At 42.0% G+C, this 26,635-nt stretch overlaps 2 protein-coding genes across 2 annotated transcripts in view; one reads left to right on the forward strand and one right to left on the reverse strand.

Moving 5' to 3' along the window:
- The window catches only part of LOC117415382 (cadherin-23-like), a 185,392-nt gene that overhangs the window by 48,995 nt on the left and 109,762 nt on the right, over positions 1–26,635 (reverse strand). The window contains exons 21-37 of the mRNA XM_059026260.1: positions 25,920–26,032; positions 24,249–24,356; positions 22,225–22,414; positions 21,755–21,900; positions 21,399–21,618; positions 20,774–20,926; positions 20,495–20,608; positions 19,976–20,124; positions 12,608–12,668; positions 11,540–11,688; positions 11,183–11,318; positions 8,179–8,567; positions 7,136–7,237; positions 6,170–6,319; positions 5,035–5,163; positions 4,434–4,562; positions 3,939–4,166 (exon numbers count right to left, since the gene is read on the reverse strand). Coding sequence (XP_058882243.1) covers positions 3,939–4,166; positions 4,434–4,562; positions 5,035–5,163; positions 6,170–6,319; positions 7,136–7,237; positions 8,179–8,567; positions 11,183–11,318; positions 11,540–11,688; positions 12,608–12,668; positions 19,976–20,124; positions 20,495–20,608; positions 20,774–20,926; positions 21,399–21,618; positions 21,755–21,900; positions 22,225–22,414; positions 24,249–24,356; positions 25,920–26,032 — 2,666 coding nt within the window. The remainder of the gene's footprint in view (positions 1–3,938; positions 4,167–4,433; positions 4,563–5,034; positions 5,164–6,169; positions 6,320–7,135; positions 7,238–8,178; positions 8,568–11,182; positions 11,319–11,539; positions 11,689–12,607; positions 12,669–19,975; positions 20,125–20,494; positions 20,609–20,773; positions 20,927–21,398; positions 21,619–21,754; positions 21,901–22,224; positions 22,415–24,248; positions 24,357–25,919; positions 26,033–26,635) is intronic.
- On the forward strand, positions 15,167–18,599 carry LOC117415384 (uncharacterized protein C10orf105-like). Its single transcript, XM_034025658.3, has 2 exons — positions 15,167–15,296; positions 17,022–18,599. The coding sequence occupies exon 2, from the start codon at positions 17,027–17,029 to the stop codon at positions 17,468–17,470; it is 444 nt and encodes a 147-aa protein (XP_033881549.2). The 5' UTR covers positions 15,167–15,296; positions 17,022–17,026; the 3' UTR covers positions 17,471–18,599.

Genomic DNA, 26,635 nt, shown 5'->3' on the forward strand with positions numbered 1-26,635 from the left:
AATGAAGATGAAAAGCTACTGCTCCCCGCACTCCCGCTCCACCCCCTTTCTTATTCCCCTTCTGGTCGACTGACCCAGGTTTGTGTAACAGAAAGCTGGATGAACCTTAAACTTTTCCATTTCAGAAGTTGCTCATTCCTAGCATGGAGAGAAAGCCAGCAGTAACTTTGAAACAGGAAGTTTGTGAATAGTGTACGATGCAACTTCCTCTTTCTCAGTACACGTACCTTTCTGTGGTTTCCTGTTTTTGCCAGCCTGGCCTTATAGGGCTTCAAAACGATCGGCAAAACAGATTAAGACTAAGGCTGCAACTTTAGAATAATAAAATAATCAATTAGTCAACCGATTAATATTTCGATTATTCAATATAAATCGACACATTTTCTTAATTACAAAAAGTACTGCTTATTTAAGTCACAGCAATGGGGCTTTCATTAAAAAAAAAAGCTCATCATGGCTTCTCTTTTTGTTGCAAATTAAAGTGAAAAATACATTTTTTGTATATTGCTAAAAGTGATATGCAGTACATATATGCAGTAGTCTATATGGAACTAATAATAATAATAATAATAATAATAATAATAATAATCTTTATTTGTATAATATTTAACACGTACGTATTTTCGTTTTTGTACATGTTTATTCATGGTAAAAGTGAGTGTCGATCAGCTGGTAACAAAGCCAGTTGTACACAGCAGTTCATCTTCACTGCGCTGGGTTTTACACCCTGTTGTATTACTGGATATTTCAAACAGAAATTATGTTAATTGATCATCGCCAATCTTTTGCAAATAATCACTGGTCCGTGTTATTTAGATTCCGTGTTTGCTGTTGTGTTGAGCAATATTGTAACGTCCTGACTCGTTAAACTTTTTAATTTCTGCGTAAATACTGCCAATTGTAGTAACCTCTTGAAACGCATAATTTTAAAAGTCTCCTTGATCTGTAGCTAAATAAATACAAAAGAATATTATTTAAAATACAAAAACCATACCTGAAATTATAACGTTTAAACGGGAGGTAAACGTGTTTGAGGGTGAGTGGGCAGGAACGGGGCAGACATGAAATAAATAACCACCTTCATTTTTAATTCTTTTTGGAGAAAGATCATAAAGTGTAGCCAGCTTCAAGTGATATACATTCATTTACTCAGACGGGCACCACTACATTTTGGAGTATAAAATACAAATCTTACCTATTGTATTTATTGCAGTTATTTTGCCCCTTTAACTATGAGATACGTAGAGATTAGTTAGACATGTAGGTTTATTATTGAAATGCATTTAAACGTAGTTGCATTTTTTTTTTTTTTACTTAACATGTTGCAGTGTTAGCACAGCAAATATATTGAAGCATGCACGGGGGTAGGGGTCAGAGTTGGTAGGTGACACAATCAAACAGCTCCTGCAAGGGAGACGGCTGTTTTGTACAGCGGTATTGGCGCTATGCTTCAGAGCGGGAGGTCCTGGGTTCGCACCCCACCTCTGCCTGTGAGAAACCTGTGCCTGCGGGAACCAAGAACGTTACAACATTGTCAATAACTGGATATTGAATATATATATAGTTTTTTATAGAAATCAGGTAAAAGAATGTTAGATTAAACTTACCCTGTCTCATCGTCTTCCTCGCCCGACTTGCGTTCTGCATTCAGCACATGGATATTTTCTTCTGAGATGTTCCAGCAATGATGATGTGCTGCTGTGACACGCAAATTCCTCTTTGCAGATTTTGCAGGACACTTGTTCGTTTGAGGAAGTTGTGAAATATTCCCATGCTTTCGAAGTTTTATTCCTACTTTTGCCAGGAACAGGTGAACATACACGAGCCTCGTCCGCCACCTTGAAAATGTGAAGACCACTCGACCGATAAAATTTGAGTCAATATAGATTTTTTTTAAATCGGGTAGTCGGTTAAGTCGACGAATCATTGCAGCACTAATTAAGCCACCTTCCATTCATTATGCTACCACCCACGAGCACCCCCAACACAGTCACAACACCGGGCCAGAAAACAATACCAAACAGGGGTAAGCTGAGCAAGCCCTAGTTTATTCCCCTACTGAAATCGTGGTAAAGAAATAAGATTTATTTGCAAAGCCAGGTACTTTTTATAGCACAGGTATATACTGTTTCCTTCAAACTGCACCAGACTTGCAGAGCACCGTGCTGACCTATATATTTGTCATTTCAAAAGTACAAAACAATGTGAAGGGTATTGGATGTTGCACTGCCAAGTGTCGGGCCACTGTGTGCACTGTGATTCAAGATCACTTGGTACCTCTTTGTTGGTCAGGCATGCCTTGATTGGCACTAAGGATGTTAAATAAATAAATACATACATACATACATACATACATACATACATACATACATACATGCATACATAAATAAATACATAGATATACAATTCTGTGTTATACTACTGGAGTGTTGACTTGCTGCGATTCTCCATTTCAAAAGTGTGAAAGAGTGGGACTCCCTGCTAATTTTTAGAACACCAGCTTCCCACCTGAAGGTTACTACTTGTAGCCTTACTGGTAAGGAACTGATGGTACATCTCCAGGGTACAGCCCCTGTGATTGCTGGCACCAATATACAAATGATCAAAATTAAAAATAGGTTTCCCTGTCTTGATTTTATTCATTCAGACAGAACAGCTGTTCGGCAGATGGCTTTAGCTAACCGCCAGGCAGCTTTGATCAGTCGTGGGAGAGAATCAGATGGTGTGTCAAATACATGTACGGTATATACGACACAAGATTTACTTTAATTCAACACAGAAAGTGGAAAGAAGTCTGTATCATCAACTGTATCACCTGCTAAAAGGTCGAGACATTTTGTTCTGGCTGTTGTGAGTCATAGGAAAAATAATACATTAGAAAAAAAAAATAGAAAAAAACACATTGCGAAATAAAAAAAAAGAAAAAAAAGAAACCAGATGTGCTTCAGAAGTGTTTGTCAATGCGGTTGAGGAATTAGTTTAATCGATTTCTTAACTTTGAACTTCACAACACTACACAACAGTATATTGAAATACAGGAAGAGGAAAGAACATAAGAACATAAGAAAGTTTACAAACGAGAGGAGGCCATTCAGCCCATCTTGCTCGTTTGGTTGTTAGTAGCTTATTGATCCCAGAATCTCATCAAGCAGCTTCTTGAAGGATCCCAGGGTGTCAGCTTCAACAACATTACTCGGGAGTTGGTTCCAGACCCTCACAATTCTCTGTGTAAAAAAACTGCCTCCTATTCTCTGTTCTGAATGCCCCTTTAGTTCTGAATGCCCCTTTAAAGTGGTCAGTCCAGGCTGGCTGCAGTTTCAAGAGCCCAACACACCACTGGATTTTTATTTCATTTAAAAAATGCTAACATGATGGGCGGATATGAGGCACTGGGGTCTATTTTAATGATCTATAGTAAAAACCGTTGACGTGGACCTCATTTCGCTATGTAGTGAAGGTAATGTGTGGGTTAATAAACCGCACCTGGGGTAAAAGAACACCAGCAGGATAATAAAGCATTAAAGTGTGGCGTTATTCAGCTCCGCCACTGTGACGATAACTAAAAATAGAACAGAGTCAGGACAAGGCAACCATGTGGTCCGATAGCTGCGTCATAAGCACTGGGCTAGGGTGGGACAGAGTGGCCACTGCAGTTTGTGGATTAATGGAAAACATCATCTCAGGAGATGACTAACCAACCAACAACCCTCCCCTCCCACACTGCTACTGCAAGCTGATCCTTCTAAGAGTTTACTGCAGTGTACCAGGATAAAGGCAAGTCAAAGACAGGGCCCTGCTGCAGCAGTGTGATAAGAAATGAAAATATAGAACGCTACCTCCCCCCAGCACGGATGATATAAAGAGAAGCATATATCATATAAAGGTGAGGTATTTATAGTGTAAGGATAGTATATTTAGTGTAATATCTGGTGTCTCACCGACAGTGCTGGGGTGCCGTCATCCTCTACAGTAACGGAGAGCTGGTAGAACTGCTGCCTCTCCCGGTCAGGGGGTGATGGCCGGGTCACGACCTCCCCGGTGACCCTGTCCATGCGGAAGGTCAGGTCCTCGTTGCCCTGGGTGATGTAGTATGACAGCATGCCATTCGAACCGATGTCCCGGTCTGTAGCCTGAACACGCATGACAGCTGTGCCTCCTCCCACATTCTGAAACCAACCACACACCCACAGGCACAGACAGGCTATCAGTTCTCAGCTTCGAGGCGCAAATATCAAGGTCTTTAAACAAAATAATGCAACAGTCCAGGCACACATTAGACCCACGATGAGATGACAGAAACAGAAGGTGGTATGCACAGTGAATCTTAACAACGGGAAGAATACATTCATTAAGATAACTCTGCTATTTCACACCCATTACGAGCTGGTCTTTAAGGAACTACAGGGCAGTTGTCTGGTTTATCTAGTAATTACCTCATTGATGCTGACGTTATATCCTCCCGGGTTCTGGATCACTGGAGGGTTGTCGTTAACGTCCAGAACGTTGATGGTCAGCCCGCTGTCAGTCCGCCGAGGAGGGGAGCCATTGTCCGTCGCGCGCACCTGACGAGACACACAAACACCTCGCTCCAGCACAACCCCCACCACTAGAGACAACAGGGAGATTCACACAGCCATTTACAGGACTCGAGGATTTCAACGCAAAGGCTCTTCAGCATTCTTAAATTCTTCGTTTCGAAATACTAAAAGGAACTTAAATTCACTGACAAACATTTCTTCAACACATTAAAAACGACTGCTCGTCAAACTGATTTTGGATTTCATTTTGTTTTAATAGTTCTTTTTTTTTTTTTTTTAGTTTTGTAACATTAACAGATGTTACTCTCTTTAACAACCCTTTGGAGTCAAAGGCAATGTGAATTCCTCTTCAGTGTAAATGGATTCTGCAGGTTACATTTAAACTGTTGTGAATGATAGGTAAGGTTTCTATCAGTAAGTTGAGTTGTGTGTTCCAAACGCCACTTTTGTTGAACTAGCCATGGGGTTTTTTCTTTGGGGTGTCTCCAGCACTCACAGTGAGCAGGTATCGGTCGACGGCCTCCCTGTCCAGTGGTCTCACAATGTACACCTCTCCGTACGTGTTGTTGATGGTGCGAATCTCAAACGCCTCTCTGACATTCCCCGCCACCAGTGTGAAGTTCACCTGCAACACAAGCACACATAGAATGGGTAACCAAGGCTATAAATCCATTTCCTTATCCCTTATTATCAAAAGCAACACCTTCATGGGTGCCTCTTTAAAGGACTGATAACCAAGGCTTTAACATGTCCTTGTCTCTTATTATCACTAACAACTGCTACCTTCAACTTAGTGCTTAATACTAATTGTTTTGCATATATCCAATAAAGTAAAAAATAAAGAAATAAAGTAAAGAGGGAAGCAAAAAGATCACAGCACCCTGATATGGGGACCAGTTATAATGCTGCTAATGCCAATAAGAGGTCTTGGTCATCACTCCTTCAGGTTGCATTAATGTCACTGTACATTAATGCAGTTATTGCATTTTAACTCTAGAACTGCAAATGGAATTCGAGTGCACCCCTGCGGAACAGTGGTCTGCTTGTGTTTTATCTTGCTGCAATATTTTCATTTGTCTGTTCAAACAGGTGAATCTCTGCTTGCCTGGCTAAACCTGATGTTGTTCTTCAAAGCAAAATTATTTTCCATAAATTGCTGGCCAGCTTTTGTGAGAACTCCGACATTCGCGTGGGTGGGATAAATAGCCAACGACGTTCACTAGTAGCTGTTTACTATAAGACCTGTGATATTTATAAAGAGAATTTCAGGGAGCATGAAATCTAAATGGTCTTCTTTGAATCAAATAACACACACACACACACTCACACAAACAAACACAGTCATTTTCTCACAAGCAGACAACAGGTAAAGGTCTTTATAGAGCACTGTGCAATTTGTTTTTGAAATAAATGACTTCTGCGCAGTTTAATCCTGGACCCTGTGATTTAATGTCTCCTAAGGGGAATGGTTTATTCAGATCATCACTCAGTCTGTATGGGCAGCAGCTGCAGTGCACTCTGGGTGAACCATTTGGGTTCTTGTTAACAATCAACTGCCATCATCTGTTGCCTGCTATCTGAGTCTTTAAAGAAATACATTAATAAATGCATCTATCTATCGTCTCTCTTACCAGTCCGTTCCTCCCAGCATCTCTGTCTCTCCCCAGCACGACCGCCACCCTCCTCCCAGGGGGCGTGTCCTCTCGAACGTCCACCGACGAATCAGAAGTGATGTCGAACTCTGGGCTGTTGTCATTCTCATCCAGAATGGTGATGGACACCTGCCAGAAACCAGGCAATAGCCAGTCAGGGAGGAAGGGGGGAGGAGTGGAGACATTCCCTCTATCCTGTGTGTCACTTAAAATGCATGCCTTACCTTCTGCAATTCCATGTCGCAAGGGAAGAAGAGAAGAAAAGGTTAATGTTATACTATATCTTACTGTAACAGAGCCCCCAACTCTCTCTCAATCCCAACCCCTCTACACTATAACAGAGCCCCCAACTCTCTCTCAGTCTACAGCCCCCAACTCTCTCTCAATCCCAACCTCTCTACACTATAACAGAGCTCCCAACTCTCTCTCAGTCTGTACCCCTCTATACTGTAATAGAGCCCCCCAACTCTCTCTCAATCTGTACCCCTCTATACTGTAACAGAGCCCCCAACTCTCTCTCAATCTGTACCCCTTTGCACCTCACTGTTCTAGTTAATAACTAAAAGTTTAAGATACTGGTAAATGCATTAGGTTCAACAAAAAGCCATGCAAATGTTACAGAGAATAATATCCCCATTGCATAGCAGGTTGATCCATTCCTGGTTTTACTATGGGTTTAATGATATACACCTGGGCTTGTTACCTAAACACTGTGGCTAATCAAGCTTGTCTTAAAACCTGGCATGGGTGGAACTGCTATGCAACAGGAGTCTTATTTCCATCTGTGTATTACTGCCACTATTACCACCAATAATTATTATTATTATTATTTATTTCTTAGCAGACGCCCTTATCCAGGGCGACTTACAATCGTAAGCAAAAACATTTCAAGCGTTACAATACAAGTAATACAATAAGAGCAAGATAGAATAATGCATTTCTCACCACAGTGGAGTCTTTCTTGGGCCCCCCATCGTCAGCCACCACAGTGAGCATGTAGAAATCCCCCTTCTCCCGATCCAGCAGCCCAGTCACTGTGATCCGACCCTGGGCAGAAAAGCAGGCAGGATTCTCATATTATCAGAATAGAACAGAATGAAATGCGGTCAGGCGCACACACGCGCACACACACACACACACACACACACACACAGGAGTGGAAATAGCAGTTACAGGACTCTTTAGAGGGAAGAAAAAATTGAAAAGATTGGAAAGAAAGAAGTGTAGTCTAATTGAAAATGGTGGTCTAATTGTATTCAATGGTACTGGTGGTAGTCAACTAGCTACTGTACAGTAGATCTGTACGCAGTGTGGAGTAGTGGTTAGGGCTCTGGACTCTTGACCAGAGGGTCGTGGGTTCAATCCCAGGTGGGAGACACTGCTGCTGTACCCTTGAGCAAGGTACTTTACCTAGATTGCTCCAGTAAAAACCCAACTGTATAAATGGGTAATTGTATGTAAAAAAATAATGTGTTATGTGAAATAATGTATAATGTGATATCTTGTAACAATTGTAAGTTGTCCTGGATTAGGGTGTCTGCTAAGAAATACATAATAGTAATAATAATAATAATAATAATAATAATAGTTTTAAAAAAAAATGTGAGAAAATATTTATCATACAGGACTGAAATTATCATAAAACTCAGCTGTACTTTCTACTGAAGAAAAGATGTTTCCCCATGATGTACTATAAAGGTTTCCCATAATAAAAGCATAGCAAAGTGTAATAAAGGACAGTGAAAGCATGGTAAAGCATAGGCAAGCACTGCAAAGCACAGAGGTACGGCAAAGCAAATAAAAAAATATGGCAACCAGGATAAACTATGGTAAATGCAGAGTATAACCATGGGAAAAGCATGGGGGCAGACTGCAAAACTACTGTGCAAACAAACTGTGATAAACTTTTATAAGGGATGATTAAACCTGATCCCCCCCCCCAAAAAAAAACCAAACAAATCCTAATAACAGCAATAACCCCCACTCACAGTGACGCCATCAATCCTGAAGAGCGCCAGCGCGGGGGGGGCGGTGTCGGGGTCGAAGCGGTAGGTGATCTGGTTGAGGTTGTCGGCGGAGCGCGCCTGCACCTGCACCACCTCGGTCCCTGTGGCGATGTTCTCGGGCAGCGCGGTCTCGTACGTGGGAGACGAGAAAGCCACAGCCTCGTCCAGCTCGTTCAGCAGGGTCACGTACACGCTGCAGAAGCCACGGTGGAAGGGGGGCGCCTGGTCCGTGGCCGACACGTTCATCAGGTAGCTGGTCTTCGTCTCGTAGTCCAGGTAATCAAGCGTGGTCACCAGCCCCGTGCTCACGTCAATCTCAAACTTCCTGTCTGCCCCTGACACGATGCTGTACGCCACCGCTCCGCCGTCCCCTGGAAATAAGCAGAGGAACAGAATCACGAACCCTTCAGACTGTCGACTGATAAAACAACACAAATTCAATACCACAGTGCTGACCAAACCTTTACTATACCTCTTGTTGGCACAAATAACTATCACTGGTCGCTCTTTTAAGGAGTTCAAACCAAATCTTTAAAATCTATTTTCTTACTGCTTATTATTTTCTAAAGTAAAATTATTTTCCATATAATTTTGCTTTAGAAGAAGAGAAAATGTTCTAAAAATGTTTTATTCAGAGAGTTACTGTAAAGTTACGGTAAATTAAAGAAATTCTAGCACTGGTGTATGCTGGTCAGAGCGGGTGGTTTAATGGTTTTCAGCTGGTCATGCTGGTTCAGGAGACTTGGTACTGGTTAAGGAGTTGGTTAAGCTTGTCCAAGATAAAGACAGGTCCATTAATAGTCCTCTTACTGTGAAGCTCTTAAGCCAGCTGTCACAAGTGACCCTAAAACCAGTCTTCCCTTGTACAAGGTGCAGTACCTTTTTTGAGTGAAATATGTATACGGCAGAGATAGATGGCTCTTTGATAGAAACAGCTTAATTTATTTGAAGTCTTTCCACTGTTGATGGGAATGAGAATGTAGAGATAGGAGCCCTGCTAACAAGATTTAAGTTTTTGCAGGTATCAGGCTTTTAAAGACTGTCACCCACACCTGTGGTGGCTTTGACAGACTCACTGAGAGCAGAAACTGACCCAAGACTGTGACCGCTACTGGAAGCAGGACGATCTTTGGGACACAAACTGAACATTTGTGAAACTGCAACAAATATTGTAATATATTTAAAAAAATATATAAAGTCAGCAGAAATATTAAACAAATTGTTAAAACACACTATTCAGAAAAAAATGTTATATTCCCAGAGCAGACTCATGTAAATTAGTTGCTTGCAAAGGATGCTGGGGGTTGGGATTCTTGTGTGGAAACTGCGATTATTTGTTTATTATTGTAAATATTTGATTACTGTTTTTGTGATATATACACTTGTACAAGCTGGTGTTATGTATTAAACAAACGTCTCTCTCATATATACAAATATACTTGTATTGTATTTGGTAGCAACGACCCTGTGAACTCCAGTTCACCTAATTTTTAGGGAAAGGAGGGGTGGAACATGAGGGCCATGAGCTCACGTTCAATTAATCCTGAAAAGGGGGTCACCGGTACTTTCTGAAATATATTATTCACACAAAGATAAGAGCTGTCAAAGCAGAGCAAATAATTAGATTTAATTGAGTCTTCTGATGTATTAAATGGAGAAAAAACCCCAGTCAACTATCACTCAACTTGATCTTGCAAGTTGCATGGTCCATGCTCTGAAGATCTCTGAAAAAGCTGGTTGCTGTTTTGTTGTATTTAGAAATCTCTGCTTTTGAAGACAGCTCTTGTTTTTACGTTATATTCTACAACTACACTTCCATATAGTGGAAGGTAAGAACAATTTTGAATTTATATCTCATTTATATTGATACATTGCTATAAGGTATAGGAATTCTATTTTAGTTTTGGAGAGTGATATATTGGATGTTTTAGGATTTAGTGGAGGGCGCTTTAGCGGTTTGCATAGCTAGCCTAAGGGCTGGGTATGTGATAACCATGCCTGGATTACTGTGTTTAATTATTAATGTTGTTAAACCTGTAAAGGCACTGGAATCACCCAGCTCAAACTGGAAAGATATCATCCCACAGAGTCTTGTGAGGTGTCAAATGTTCAGTTGAAGGCCCATCGAAGCTCGTCCGGTTCCTAGTAGCTGATTGATCTCAGAACTTTGTTAAGTTGGATTCTAAAGGATCCAGTGATTCTGCCTCAACAACATGACTAGGTAGCCCATTCCCTATCCTCTACACACTCTGTGTGAAGAAGTGTCTCCTTCCCTCTGTCCATAGTCTATCTCCATTTAAATTTCCAGCTGTGTTCTCTGGTCCTGGTTTCTGTACTGCACTTAAAGTAATGGTTTGAGCTGACTGTGTCAACTCCTTTGTGTGTTTTTATTGATAAAATGCTTGTCTAATTGTATTCCAAAATGACTTATAAACTAACAAATAATGAGGTGTTGTATTTTGATTGAACTCAGTGTAACACAAGCTGCATGCACAGCTTTTACCACAAGTTTACTTCAGTCTATTACCAGCTGTGGCTTTCAGCTGCAGATGCTTTGAGGTGCTAAAAATACACAGCTTTGTTAGCCTCCTAAAATAAATGAAAATACGGAGAGAGGAACTATGCAATGTTTATTTTTTCCTTCAGAAAGACCAGATGACCAGATGTTTTTTAGTGTTTCGGGAAGCTGAATCACATGCAAAGATGACTGGATATCTTTCTGGAAGAGCCGATTCTGTTCAATTTCTACTCTTCAGTTCTAGTTGTGTGTATGTGGCGATATGTAAATTCCTGGTCATAGTTTTTGATGTGGTAGATTCAGATAGATAGTAGATGCAAGGGTGTCTTACTGTGCCCGTGTCTGTCTGTGGCCCCTGTCTTACTGTATCTGTGTCTGTCTGTGGCCCCTGTCTTACTGTATCTGTGTCTGTCTGTGGCCCCTGTCTTACTGTATCTGTGTCTGTCTGTGGCCCCTGTCTTACTGTACCTGTGTCTCTGTCCGTGGCTCGGACCACAATGACGGATGTCCCGATGCCTGCGGTCTCTCTCAGCCCAAGTCGGTTGTACTGCTGCTGGGTGAAGACGGGTGCTTCATCGTTGGCATCTTCCACATACACAATCACCTGGGGAGGGGAACAGAGAAATAGAGACACACAGATGCTTTAATCCAGTCTATATACAACCGTTGCCTATATAGAGAGGCGGTCATTTAAAAAAGTTAAGAGTCTACTGAACTAAACAACACATTTCTTTTTGACGGCCCCAAAAGTGTAATTTTAGCAGTGAAGCAGTTTACATTGCAAGTGCATTATGTGCTCCGCTCTGAGGAAGCGGTGTGTCGTACCCGCACTGTGCTCCGCATGCTGCCCAGGTCACTGTTGTACGCCTCCACCTCCAGCATGTGTGAAGCGCTGGCCTCCCGATCCAGGGGGAGCTGCCCCCGGGAGATCAGACCCGTCCCACTCTGGATACGGAACATGCTGTTGGCGTTGCCTTAGAAAGCAAAGAGAAGAAGAAGAGGGGAACGGCAGAGGGTGTTTGAAAAAAGGAAAGAAGGAAGGAGAGAAAGAGATGAAAAAGAAAGATTTTTAAAACAGGTTTCTCGTACTAGAAAATTCTGTAAAATAAGATCCTATTGCTTCATATAGGAACAGGAATACATTATGTCTGGCTCACAGTGAGCTGGTTCAAGCAAGTTTCAGGGGTCCCTATATGTGTATATATAGTGTATATATAAGCTCAAACAGCCATCTGATCTTATATATTACAATTTTAAAAAATCTGGGAGGATTAGGATTTTTATTCCAATTGAGTTGGCAGCCTCCTAATCTAATTCAGAGAACCTTGGTGTGATAAATAGATTCCCCATCCTCTGATAACCTTTCACCCTGAAATGTTTTACAGCTCCTCTGTCTTCAATTAAAACTCGTTGTCACTGCAGGAAGTTCCCCTAGCTGCTCTTTGTAGAATGCATGCTTTCTGAGTTGCTTCTGATTTTTTACAAACCTTTATTGATCAAAAAAAAATTAAAAAAAAACAAAACAGCTTTACATTTTCAACCAACAAGATACAAAGAAAAGCCTTTATGTTCAATTAACATTCCGAAAAAAGGAACAAAGCCAAATGATTCTAATAGAATCTGCAGCTCTGCTTCCTTGCTGACTGTGCACTCTCTATCTGACACTCTCCAGATCAGACACTAGTTTGTAAAAGGCAAAATCGACTTTGAAACAAAAAGCATTCTGAACCCGCATCATGACACTTCTGAAACCTCCACGTCCTTCATTTCAATTTTGTGTTTGTTTCAGTTTGATCCAACCAAACAAAAAGAGTGAGGAAGTAGAGGGGACAGAAGAGAGATGCCTAAAGCTGATGAAACACGAATACTCAAAGCATAGTCTGTATTGCCTACCGGACAGAATTCTGTATAGGACTCTCCCATTCTCTCCTTCATCTGCATCAGTGGCTTGGACCTACAATTAAAGACAAAGGAAAAACAAATAAGAAATAAACAGCCCGGACATTTAATTGAGGGGCTTGTAAGTGGTTTTAAATAGTGTTTTTATTAATTTTAAAATTATAACTGGTGTTTTATTCTTTTTTTTATTATTTAAAAAATGCATTAAAAGGGAAGTATAATTAAACATATAGCTTATGGTATTTAATTTTATTTTATGAGAAAATAGGACCAGGTTGCATCCTATTCTGTGTGCGTGTCTGGATGTAAAACCAAATTAAAACAGTTTTTTTTTTTTTAAATGACAAATGTGAGTTACCAGATTTTTTTTTTTTTTACCCGAAAACAGTAAAAAAAAAATAAAAATAAAAAAATCTATAAAACATCACAGCCCCCATCATCATCATCACCACCCCTTGCCCCACCCTAACATACTCTACATGCAGAAGATACAGCAAGCTCATATTAGCCCTTAACTACGCAGTGCCCCTCTCTCTCCTCGCTTCCCCAAACAAACACAGACACAAATACAGTATACACTGGAATGCTCATAGACAAGAGCAAGGAAGTGCATGTTTTAACAGCTCCACAGCACCCACTGGTGCACATTCATGACACAGTCACTTATTTTTATTTTACATTATTGTTCATAGAGATCCAGCATATCCAGTTCCTCTCTGTCGTCCTCTTATCCGGTTTTGGACGAACGCACGATTCTCAAATTTCCCTGGTGCCCTGTTTAAGTCACAACACTTGTAATGATTTTCTGGCATGTTTACAGAAGCCTTGTCCCCCCTGAAGCTGTCAGGCGCGGAACACAGCCATGCCACTGATACTACTTACAGCAGTGGGAGGATATGGGTGTCCTCTTTAGTCAGGGAAGAAAGACAAACAAAAAAATAAATGAAAAAAAGGCAACATGCTCTTGTAAATAAAAAAAAAAAAACAGTACTTGCACTTCAACCCCCCAATCCTGCATGGATGGAAATAAGACTCTTATTGCAGAGCGGTTTCACCCATTCCAGGTTTTACTACCGGCTTGATTGGCCACAGTGTATAGTTGTGTTTGTCTTATTAAACTCATAGCAAAACCAGGAATGTATCAAACTGCTATGCAATGGGAGTCCTGGTTATTAAAACTACCTTGTTTAGATGAAGAAGTGTCACTAAAATGACATCAATATGAGGAGGCTCTAGCTAAGTAGCTAAGTCAACTGGATCTACTGCACAAAACTTTGTCAGAATAATGAATCTATTTTTAAACCCATATTAGATTGAGTATGCACATACCAACCCTCACCCACCCACCCGCACTGACTGCAACACACTCCATCTCTGTCACTCACGCTGGCCGGCTCAAAGGCTGGCCTCCGAGAAATCCAAACAGTGCGGGGGATCAGTAGGGAGACTGGACAGCATCAGAGGAGCCGTCACAGTTTACAGGACCTGCAAACACAGTGCCGAAAGCATTCCCCTGTCTGAGCCGTACCAGACACAGCTGCTGTGTGGAGTGAGAACTACACACACTATACAGGAGACCCTGATTTTGATGCAGCACAGCTATTTGAGATCTCTTGGTGTTGGATAGTTTGTACCAGGTGGAAACAACGAAAGAAAAAAATATATATTGGAAATTGTTAATCAAATTAGCTGGTAATGTCCCTTTGGGTTATTTGTGTATTTATTGGCTGATCCTCTTTTTAAGTTCACTAAATACAATAAAAACTAAAATAGGCCTGCGATACTGTAGGTTTGTCTCTGTTTCCATTGAAGTCTTTCAACACGCAGTCTCCTAAACTGCAGAATTATAACTCCACTCCCCACAGCAGAACAGTCAACCAGTCTCAGGCTTGCCATTGTATAACCTATTCCCATACAGGACACTCTGTTTAATTAGTTGTAATGGGGTTGTCTTTTTGACCAGTACAAACGTAATAAAATACAAATAAAAAAGAGATAAAAACTATTTCAAACAAATGTTAGTTTAAGACTCCTACAAATATGAGTTTTTCACCACTAGTTTTATAAGAAATCAGCTGGATTTTTACTCTCCCCATTTTTCAAATGCAGTGTTAGCTCTACTAAAGGAAACAAAAGCTTAATGGTTTGGCAGCCCATGGTGTTCCAGTCTCCTCTCAGTGTGATGTGAAGTGCTGTTCCCACTCATACATTTACTTCAGAGGATAAAAGAGGCCCTGCTTGCTATCTGTGAACCCTCATTACCATGAGAAGGGGGGGGGGGGGGGGGGGGTGTTGGCAGGTACTGAATGGACCATTGAGATCAGACTGTACCACCTTTGATTAGAGAGGAGGGAAGCTAAGCAACTAAAATTAAAACAATCTAAAAAGATAAAATATATATTTTTTATTTATAATTGACTTTTAATTTAAAATGTGTAAAATCTGTCACTTTTAAGATGAAAATGGGAAAGTTAAAAAAAAAAAAAAAAAAAAAATTTGGAGTTCTAATCTAACCCCCTACACCCCCCTTACACTCTCGCTTTCTAAAGAAAGGATAGACAGGCAATGAGAGAGAGAGAGAAAAGCAGGGAGTAGGAAAGAGAGAGAGAGAGAGAGCGAGGGAGTGAGGCAGGAGCTCAGAGCCAAAGCAGATGTTTATCTCCTTCAAGCAAAAGCAAAAGAGGTAACAAATACATCTCTGTTTTGTTTAGCTCGTTTCAAATGTTCTTTCTTCTTCTTCTTCTTCTCTCCTCTACTTGAGAAAACTTTCTATTCTGCTCGGTGCCAGCTGCCTGCATTGAAGAAAAGGAAGGCTCGCTCTAAAAGAGACCTGCAGCCTTAGAAACTGTCTCCCGTGAGCCTGAATAAAGAATGATTTAGCTTCCACAAAACAAATCACAAACACAGTGCGCGAAGGCAGGGGCACGGATTAAGAATGCGTTATAGCTTGCAACCTGCAAAGGTCTGGAATGTTTACATGTAGCTGTTTTGACAGATAAAGAATCTTATTCTGAAAACTATAGTCTTTTATTACCAAACTTCAAGAGACATTAAATGAATATAAATTAACCTAGTACAGTGTTTACATAGTATGTGTGTTTTTGTCAATGCTTATAAAAACAGTATGCTTTTATTATATTTGTGTGTTATAATATGCTTTACGTGTGACTATTTTCTTCAAATGCCAAAGACAACATGTGTAATATTTCTGTATTGTGTAATATAATGTGTAATAAGTCTGTGTAATGTAGTTTAATCACAGAATTCATGACTATAAAGTTACACAATCAAAACAAAAAAAAGTGTTTCTAATCATACACATCTTTATTTATTTAGTCAAACTGCCTTCTCCGTGTTTGTTTATGACTAGAAGGGAATTCCGTTAGGTGGATGAGGTACTTGCCCATATGCGACGCCACTGTTTTAAATGGGAATTCAAGATGTGCCACGACTTACTGAGATCGAGAATAAAGTACAATAGAAATGTGCTACGTTTGATGTTGTGAGTGTGTTTTTGCAAACCGCAAACAGACATTTGGCTTTGAATGGCTGAAAGCTCCTCAGCAGCCCATAAGTGGCACACACTTCTTGTACAGATAATACTGACCCCTGCAGGGGAGACCTTGTAATAAGACACTATTAACTATCCTTGCAAATGGCTCTGATCCTTTTTATTTTGAAATGGTTAAGATACTTATACATGTATAGAATATGTGGAGTTTGCATAAAGACCGAAGCTTCTAAGAGGCACTGCTTGGTATTCGATGTAATTTAAATCAGAGCAATCAGTTTGTTTGAAGAGGGCTGATTATGCTGTAATGAGGCTCGCTACATCCCCAGTGTGTTATTATTGTTATTATTTGTTTATTTAGCAGACGCCTTTATCCAAGGCGACTTACAGAGACTAGAGTGTGTGAACTATGTACCCGAAAGACAAAGCACAAGGAGGTTAAGTGACTCAAGGTCACATAATGAGTCAGTGGCTGAGGTGGGATTTGAACCGGGGACCTCCTGGTTACAAGCCTGTTTCTTTAACCACTGGGGGAGGGGGGGGGGTTGTGCTTTTTTAATACACTCAATTTAGTAAAACATGCACAAATCTGTGAAGCAGGGAAATCAATTCACCTTGGCGGGTATTTTCTGTTCTTAAAAACACATTTCAGCCCAGGATTCATTTCCTTTCTCTATGCCAAGGTAATGGTGGCACTGAAAACCTCTTCTAACTGTCAGGATCTTTGAGAAGGACATCCTCAAATCATGAAAGTTCTCCAGTGGCTCCCATTGTCCTGGTTTCTGTGCTGCGCTTAGAAATATTAGATAAGGTTGACTTTGTCAACTCCTTTTAATATTCACTTAACTTATTGTCTTCTGTTTAACTGACTGACCCTGCATTTCCTTTCCCCACCAGGAGAGATGAGCGCGACAGGGAATAGCTCAGTGTCCGTCCCTCCGCTGGGCTCCCTGCAGACTCTTCTTCCCTCCCCCAGCCCCAGCCTGGCCCCTGCCCCCCTGCCCAGCCCTGCCCTGCCCATCCTGCTGGCTGTGCTGTGCATCGTCCTGCTCTTCATCACCTGCGCTCTCTTCCTAGCGCTCTGCAAGCCTGCCTCTCTGGAGGAGGCTCGCTACGGGCCGCGGGAGTGCATGCCATACCACTCCGCTGACGCCAGCGAGCCACAGCTACGGCTCTGGAAGAGGCTGGGGTCCCTCCGGAGCTCCCTGTCCTCTTTCCGCCGCACCCGGCCCCTGTCCCTGGCACAGCGCCCCCTGCAGCGCAGGACTCGACAACACGCCCAGCAGCAGCTCAGCCCGCGGTGTGCAGAACAGCAGCTCCAGATCATTGAGTCTACGAAGATGTGACCACTGACCACCACCAGCAGGGGGGGTGTATGTACTGCATTACTGGGAATGTTAGCACATAAGAAAAAACGAACTAAAGAAAATGTACGGATGAGAGAAGGCTGTTCGACGCATCTAAGCTCATCCGGTTCCCAGTAGCTGATTGATCTCAAAGGTTTGTCAAGTGAGGTCTTAAAGGATCCCTACTCAACATCAACAGCATGGCTAGGTAGCCCATTCCATACCCTCACTACTCTCTGTGTGAAGAAGTGTCTCCTGCCCTCTGTCCTAAGCCTATCTCCACTTCATTTCTAACTGTTGGTGTAGCGAGCTGTTCTGGGACACGGTTCAAAATGAACAGCATAGCTAAGTGAATGACAATGAGCAGGCACCCCAGGATGTGGATTATTTTCTCCAATTCAATAACTGGAGCACTGATATATTCTAATGCTGTATAGAAAAGCCACATAGTGCAAAGCGATTGTTCCTGCTGACAGTAAGATTGCTTATGTTTATTTCACAAGCAGCAAACAGGTGAAAATGATAACCCTCCCATATTTCTCTAGAGGCTGACTGACACGAGTGTGCTTTACATTGTTGCTTGTTATGGTTTAAATCCTTGGTTCGGTACAGTAAACATGCCCTACAGCTAGTGGTCTTTGCTTAGTCCTGGAATTTACTGCTGCAGACAACCTGGAGTACTAAAAAGAAACAGCCCATTGTTAGAAAAGAAAATGAGCCATTACTTTTAAACACTCCACCATAAGATACGCAGTGGTACTAAAAATACACTTTTAGACAGTTTAAATGGACACTGCCATCAAAATGTCAAACTAGGTTTTATTTTAGTACGACTAAACGCTTGATCTCTTTCGGTAAATCTGAATTTCCCCAAATCACTTGCGCATTTCCACAATGATTTTTGACGGCACAGCAATAGCGACTGATAACAGCAAGTTACGCATCGACACAGAGAATGGGCTTCTGCTGCACGGATTGAAGACTCTTTTAAAATGCGTTCTTGTCTTTCTTGTCTTGACTTCCTGCACTTCCTTTTTTTTTTCTCTTCACCGCTTCACTCTAGCTTGTTACTGGATGATATTATTTTGTAGCCTTTTTATTTTTTAATAAAATAGTTTTTAGATGGATGCTTCATATTTACTTTTTTCAGAATTAAACCTTAAAGTGACCTTACATGTAGCAGTCATACTGAATCAGTTTACAGTTTTTATGTCCTATCAAAACTAGACCTTTGAGGATTAAATAAACTATATATATATATACTGTGTATATATATATATATATATATATATATATATATATATATATATATATATATATATATATATATATATATATATATATATATATATAATGTATTAGGAAACAGATCTGAGAGATTTCCTTTAACACACACACACACACACACACACACACACACACACACACACACACACACACACACACACACACACACACACACACACACACACACACACACACACACACACACACACACACACACACACACACACACACACACACACACACACACACACACAGAGAGAGAGAGAGGAAAATAAAATAATGTTGGCATGAGCCAAAATAACAAAGGCTCAATGTGTAGTCTCTGGCTCCTCTGTTTCTCTAAGGAAATAAAAGAGACCGGGGGAGTGTTGAGAGTGAAAGTTTTGGGAGCGGAGGGCAGTTTGTACTACAAGCGCCCCTTTCTTCCTGCGAGGGCGGTTGGGACAGGGGGTGTCTGTGTTCCCCCTGCCCTGGGCTCCAGGTTCTGAGACAGGGCAGGCAATGACAGGGAGCCAGGGCCGGCATGAAACAGGCACTGTTCATTGAGCTGGGGGAGGGGGGAGGGGGGGGGGGGAGGGGCATCCAAACACATCACCCAGTTTAACAAAAACAAAAAGCAAGAAAAAGGGTGATCATTATGTTGAAATGGATATCCTTTGGTTTAAACTTTTCATATATATATATATACACACACACACACACACACACACACACACACACACACACACACAGCTGTGCAAAAGTCTTAGACATGTTGCATTTTTCTACTCTGATGCATTATGAGCATCAACAATTTACTCAAAGCCTCCACTAGTGTTTTCTACTATTATAACAACCTTCCCTTGCAAAAAGAAGGAAAAACATTGAGTGAAATAGCTTGCATCATTCGATTTTCTAGGTGTGGTATCCAAAGCATAATCAACAAGTACAGAGAAACATCATCTGTAATTGACAAACCCAGGACTGGAAGACCCAAAAAGCTGTCTAACAAGAATGAGCAATACTTGACGATAATATCCTTAAGGAATAGAAAGAAGACAAGCATTGAATTGACAACAGAACTGGCAGAAGCTATTAACACAGTATAATGGTTCAGACTGGTTCACTAACTGCACAATACTGGAGTTATTGTCATAGTATAATGGTTTGTACTGGTTTGGTATCTCCATTATTATTGGAGTTATTAACACACTATAATGGCTGGGACTGGTTCGGTACCTGCACTATACTGGTTGATTCTGGTATGGTCTCCAGTACGCTGGTCTCGTAGCTGTTCTGCAGGAAGATGGGTCGGTTGTCGTTGACGTCCTGCACGATGATGTTCACAGTGGCAGTGCCAGTGCGCCTGCTCCCTGCAGGACCATTGTCTACCGAGGGAGAGAGTGGAGAGTTGGAAGGGGAGAGGAAGGTGTGGGATATAGGATGAAGAGGAAGGGGGAGAGAGGGTGGGGGAAATTAAGAGAGATGAGTGGAAGAAGGAGAGAGAAGATGGTGGAGAGAACTGCAGCAATATAGTGCTTAGCCATCATTTCAAACATGCAATGATGAAACATTTCTTACCACAATGATTAAGTTATTTGACAAAACATTTGTCAACTTCCCTGCAGGACAATAAATCATGATTTCTTCAGTTAAAAAAAAAAACAGATAAAAAAGGATATCCGAATATTCCAGTAAATATCCATCTCAGTGCCCCCCAACACTGTAGGTACAGTAAAGATAAAGAAAGTGTCTTACCTATAGCCTCTATGATGAGGGTATAAGAGGCCTGGGTCTCTCGGTCCAAACTGACCACTGTCTGGATGACCCCGTCCCTGAAACCAACACTGAACTTTCCATCCTGATTCCCGCCTGACAGAGAGCACACAACAACAGAGACTGAACTGAGGACATGCCATTCACACCAACACGGCACCCCGGGCAACTCTACTGGGCACTTACAAAGCTAGAATGCTGGGTACGAGAAGGGGAGGGGAGGGGGTATGGAGGGGAGGGGAGGGATTATTCAGATCGCACCTGTGATGAAGTAGCTGAGCTCTGCGTTGAGCCCCGCATCCCCATCTCTGCAGCTCAGCCGGGTGACAGTGTGGTCTCGGGGGACGCTCTCCAGCAGGGTCACATTGTAGACGGAGGGGATGAAGGTGGGAGTCTCATCGTTCACATCCAGCACTGCAATCACAGGACCAGGAGAAAGCACTCAGCCCTCTCAGCCCCATTCACAGACAAGGGTTACATTTGTACCTCATTTACATATTTCTGATGACCCCAAATAGCACAAATCTTGAACTTGCTAATGTTACCTTAGTGTCAGGTTAGATTCATGCTAATAGGAGTGAAGGTTTTTAAAAAGCACTGTCCCCATCTAGTGGTTAAACATTGTAATTCTTCATCATACTGTACCTGAGAAACAATGGGCCCTATTCACTTTAGACATTGTCTGTCTGTCTGTGTGTATATTATATATATATATACACACACACACACACACACTGTCTGTATGTGTTTCTCAGTGTGTCTCTGTGTGTATCTATGTTCTGAGTGTGCATTACCACTGATGGTGAGTGTGTATGTGTCACGGTGTGTGTGTGTGCGTGTGTCAGTACATCTCTATCTGTGTATCTGCATTGTGGGTGTGCGTTACCTCTGACGGTGAGTGTGCTGGTGGAGCTGCGTGGAAACTGCCCCGCGTCCCTCGCCACCACGCGCAGGTAATACTCGGCTGTGTGCTCCCGGTCCAGCACCACAGTGGAGGTCACCAGACCAGTCGAGCCGTTGATCACAAAGTCCATACGCGGCATCCCCACCTGCATCAGAAAACTGACCAGCCCATTGTCCGCTTCGTCTGGGTCCAGCACAGACACCTGAGAGAGAGAGAGAGAGAGAGAGAGAAGGGGGTGGGGGGGGGGGGGCGGGGGAGACAGCAGCATTGACTAGACTGTGCACTGACCAGTCACCTTCACACAGATAGCCTTTCTGTTGAAAATTACTTTTTGATACCTGGTAGACAGAAGAACCAATGGGCAGACCCTCTGGCACCTCAGCAACGAATGGCAGGTTCTGGAAGGCGGGATCATTGTCGTTCAAGTCTAATAGATTCACCTGGACGGTGGTGCTGGCGGTGGCGTATAGTGGTGGAGTCCCGCCTGTAAAGGGGGCCAAAGAGAAAGTTACAACAACAACAACAACAACAACAACAACAACAATAGATAAATGATTTTTTTTTTTAACTGAGGAATAAAATCTTTGTAAAGGCTATAAAACCAGCAAGACAGCTAAGCTGCTGGAAGGAGCAGTTCAGGTAGTAGTTTTATTTGCAAGTTTTTGTATTGTTAAAATGACAGATAGACTCAAACACACACACACACACACACACACACACACACACACACACACACACACACAGATAGACTCACACACATACACACACACACACACACAGACAGACAGACAGACAGACAGACACTCACGGTCCCTGGCAGACACCACGATCCTCCTCATGAGCTCCAGCTCCCCCGCTGTCCTGCTCTCCCGGTCCAGCACGGCCCCCGTGGTGCGGATCTTGCCACTGGTGCTGTTGATCATGTAGAACCTGTTGGACGGGTTGATACTGTACACCACAGAGCCGTTCTCAGCACGGTCAGGATCCACAGCCAGAACCTGGACACATAGCATAGGGAGAGAGAAAAAGAGAAGAGAGCGAGAGAAAAGGAGAAAAGTAGAGAGGGAGAGAGCGATACAGAGACCGGTTAGACAGAAGAAAGCTAAAGAAGCTTCATAGTCAAGCTTTTCTTTAAAAGTGTTTCTTCAGGACAGTGAAAAAGTGTCAAACAGAGGGGGGGGGGGCTCTTTGAATAGTATTCAGTGCCACTCTATAACATGGAAATAGACACCAGTAATTGTATGGTCTGATCTCACAATTAAGCCACTGCCATAAGTGGATAAGCACCCGCCTTTGGTCCAAGTGAGCTGGAATGACCCTATTAGGTGTATTCCCTAGGTTATGCTGCCCTCTGCTGGTACATTCTCAGAACAGCCAATTCAGTACAAGCTGTAGGCACCTGCCTCTTATAAATGCCAAATCCCTTTAGCCCAGCCAGAGTTTTAGACAGCTGAGTAGAACATGACACACTCCTTCAGATTAAAAACGAGAAACACACACAAAGGGGAAATCTACAGTGTCAGCCCGAATCGATCCTGAGTAAAAGAGACTCTCGTTAGAGTATATAAACAACGAAAAACTCCAACTCTTTCAATTCCCCAAACGAGCAGAGCTAGAGGAACAAGTTATTCTCTTTTTGTTGTTCTTTGTGATTGTCTGTAGTCATCCTCCCTCAAACAACTTCAACAAAGGACTGGTGGCAGAGCTGTTTAATTGCTCATCAGCAGAACAGTAAGAGACGCAAAGACTTTCAATAAAACTTGTATTAAAAAAGAGGAGAGATTTGGAATCACTGTCTAGTAACTGCAGTGCTGAGTTACATCTTCTGGGGATATAGTTTGAATGAAGCACAAAGAAATTAGCAATACAATAAGGTTAACAGTAAAAAACCAAACTGGTAGCACTTTAGATTAAGGTGTATATATAACCAGGTAATAACATTGTAATAACGTGGTAGCTACCTATTGGTTCTGTTCTTACATGGTATACTGCTGGAATAAGTGTATTTACACAGGACAGGCTTTACAATGCTGGTGCCATAATAACACCATTACTAGTAAACCACTTGTAATGACCCAGTTATTATAAACTGTCAGTTCACAGATATCCATGTTCTCAACTTGTTTCACAAACATGAGAACATGACAAATGTTCTGAGAAGTGGCCCTTTGGCCTGTTGAGCCTAACTGGGAATCGAATTTCTAAGGACAGAATGAATTAAAAAATATATACATATATGTTTTTCCTAGTTGAAATCAAAGCTACTCAATGGTGATGGGGGTAGTGAAGAAAATTAAGCTGGGTAAATTATTATTATTATTATTATTATTATTATTATTATTATTATTATTATTATTATTATTATTATTTCAGCTTGAACACCTGCCTTTTATGTATTGGTAATTAAGCTCACCACTTGTGGCTACATTTTAATTAGCTCTGGTATTCCATTAATTCTGGTCACTTGTTATTTATAATCTCTCTTTAAGGCACACTGGAATGAAGTGATTAACAGGTGGATGCTGTGTTTAGGACTACAAGCTGCTGTAGCATGAACACTAGAAAACACTCGAAGCAGTAGTTTTCATTTCGAAGCTCATTTTAATTATGCCATTGACACCGACCCTCACTGTTGGGTGCCCCTGTCTGGGTTGCCACTGAAGATCATTTGGGAAGGGTAGAGTCATCGTACTGTGGTACCATTCTACCAACGGCAGCCTCATCCCATTGTAGCTGCCCTATGCTGCTGCTACCATTCCCCCCAGTGCAGAACCATTGCTTTGCCCCTGTCTGGCTTGCTATTGGAGATGCTTTGGACTGTGTGTTACTCACTGTCACAACATCAGTGTCAATCGGCGACATTTCCACGACATTCACTTGATAGGGCTCATCTCTCCACGCTGGGGGGTTGTCATTGATGTCCAATAATGTGATGTTAACCTACAACACAGGAATAAACAAGTGGGTTGACAAAGGCAGTTTTTAGCACTACTGCCAGACTACCAAACCATTTGCCTGCCAATGCAGAAAGAACCCTTATAGACAATTGTTCAATTATTATTATTTTATTATTTATTTCTTAGCAGACGCCCTTATCCAGGGCGACTTACAATCGTAAGCAAAAACATTTCAAGCGTTACAATACAAGTAATACAATAATACAATGCAATGCCAAACCAGGCAGCAGATCTCTGAATGTATCACTGCTCCATGCAGACCTGCCCCCTAGAAGAAATGGGAGGCAAGTGATTCATTCTACAGTCAGAAAACAGGAAATCCCCTCCCGTGGGCTACACTCAGCTTACGTGGTTTCTTTATGTGGGTTAGATCAACCTTTATCTTAATCTGCAGAGCAGGGCCTCGCTTGCACAAGCAATGGTTCATTCAGTCTCTAACACCCCTTCTCCACTGGCACATCCGACCCGTGAGGGCTCGGTACGGTACGGGTGGTTCTCCACTGGCTATTTGTCGAGTCGAGTGAGAACCAAACCATGAAACTCCGGCCTCACAAGACATCTGAATCCGGCTGCGAGCCGAGCCGAGCCAGGGGCAGGGTTAAGGATTTTCGTCATTACGTCATCAGCAGTAAGTACATTCCGGAAAGACAAACAAACAAACAACATGGCAGGCAGCGAGTGTGATGAGAGGAAAGTACAGCCATGGGGTGCTGAGGAAGTGCAGGCTCTAGTTTCTCTGTGGGCAGATAGAAGTGTTCAGGAAGATCTGTAGTCGTGTGTCAGAAATGAGAAAGTTTATGCCCGGGCATAAACCGCGGGTACAGTACACTTAACTCACACACCCAAAAACACAAAAGTCGACCAGATTTCTCGACCTTTATTATACTAATATAAAGAAAAAAAATGTGGGAAAAAAAATTCTAAACTTATTTACAAAAATATAGTAAAACAAAACACAGCTGTACCATACATACAACTACGTTGCGCTCGTGCAGCTTCTTTTTTTAAGCACCCAAACAAAAAACAGCTCTAGAAAAAACAAGAACTACCTTTAAAACGGGATATCTTTGGCAAATCATATTTTTCCCCCTTCAACAGAACTAACTGAACTTTATTAAGTCGATGTAATCAGTAAAATTTGAGGATTCTAAAATAAATATATTTACAAAATATAGCAATACCGTTGCTCTATTAATTTTTTAACACCATTTGTTTGTGCATCATTTGGCAAACTGAGTTAATTAATAACAATAATTAATAACAATTGTCTTTCGTTGCGGGTGACGTCAGTAGCATGGCTCGGCTCTGCAGTGGAAAAACAACCCAGGCTCCCCTAAACCGTAACGTGAGAGCTCGGTATGGCCCTGGTGGCATGGCCCTGGCGTCGCAGTACAGTGGAAAAGAGGCATTAGGGGTGAAGGAGCAGTTCAGTCTCCCTGCCTGGAGCCTGCCCTGGACTGGGGGGGTCACTTACTTAGCTTAATTAAATGGTAAAAAGTAACAGTTTTTTTTCTGCAATTTTAGTCGTCATAGTTAGAGTTGTTACCGTGGCAATGCCGGTTTTCTGGGTGGGCCCGACCCCTCCATCAACGGCTCGGACAATCAGGATATACTCCGACTTCTGTTCCCTGTCCAGCAGTGAGGTGGTCGTGATCTCACCTGGAAGGCAAACAGGGGAGAACGTGAGCACTCGGCGTCCCTTTAGCTTGACCAACCCTCACTGAGGCAATTTTTACAGTGTTTATTGTTTCAGTAATACTTAGATGTATCTGTTTAATTGGTGTCACAACACAATACAATATCATTTACCGTCCAGTATGCATTGCACCTAGGACTGGCAACACATTGAAGGTGTGTTCAGTACAGCTCTGTCGTGATCTACCCTGCCCCACAATCATTTCGGAGCCACATGGTGCTAATTAACACTCTGGCACTTTCCATTCTCTTCAGGTGAGCTACGCTGGAGATGGGAATGCAGCAGCAGATATCCCAAGGGTAATCGGAGGTGTTACCAGGAAAAGGTTGCTGCCTGGAGTTACTGCAGCATGACATCATGCCTCCAGAATCGCTTGCACCAGTATCAATATAACAAATAGCTTTAAAAAGTCCCTTAGCCTCATAAAGGCTGCATAACATTTTATTAATACAGGTCTGCATGATGTACGCATTTAAAGATTATAGAACAGTTTCAGGAATATCACGTTATTTTATTCTTAAACACAGATTTTGAAAAAAACACCTTCAAATACGTTTTGGGTATGG

This window comes from Acipenser ruthenus, chromosome 7, assembly GCF_902713425.1.
Source record: "Acipenser ruthenus chromosome 7, fAciRut3.2 maternal haplotype, whole genome shotgun sequence".
Classification (NCBI taxonomy): Eukaryota; Metazoa; Chordata; class Actinopteri; order Acipenseriformes; family Acipenseridae; genus Acipenser; species Acipenser ruthenus.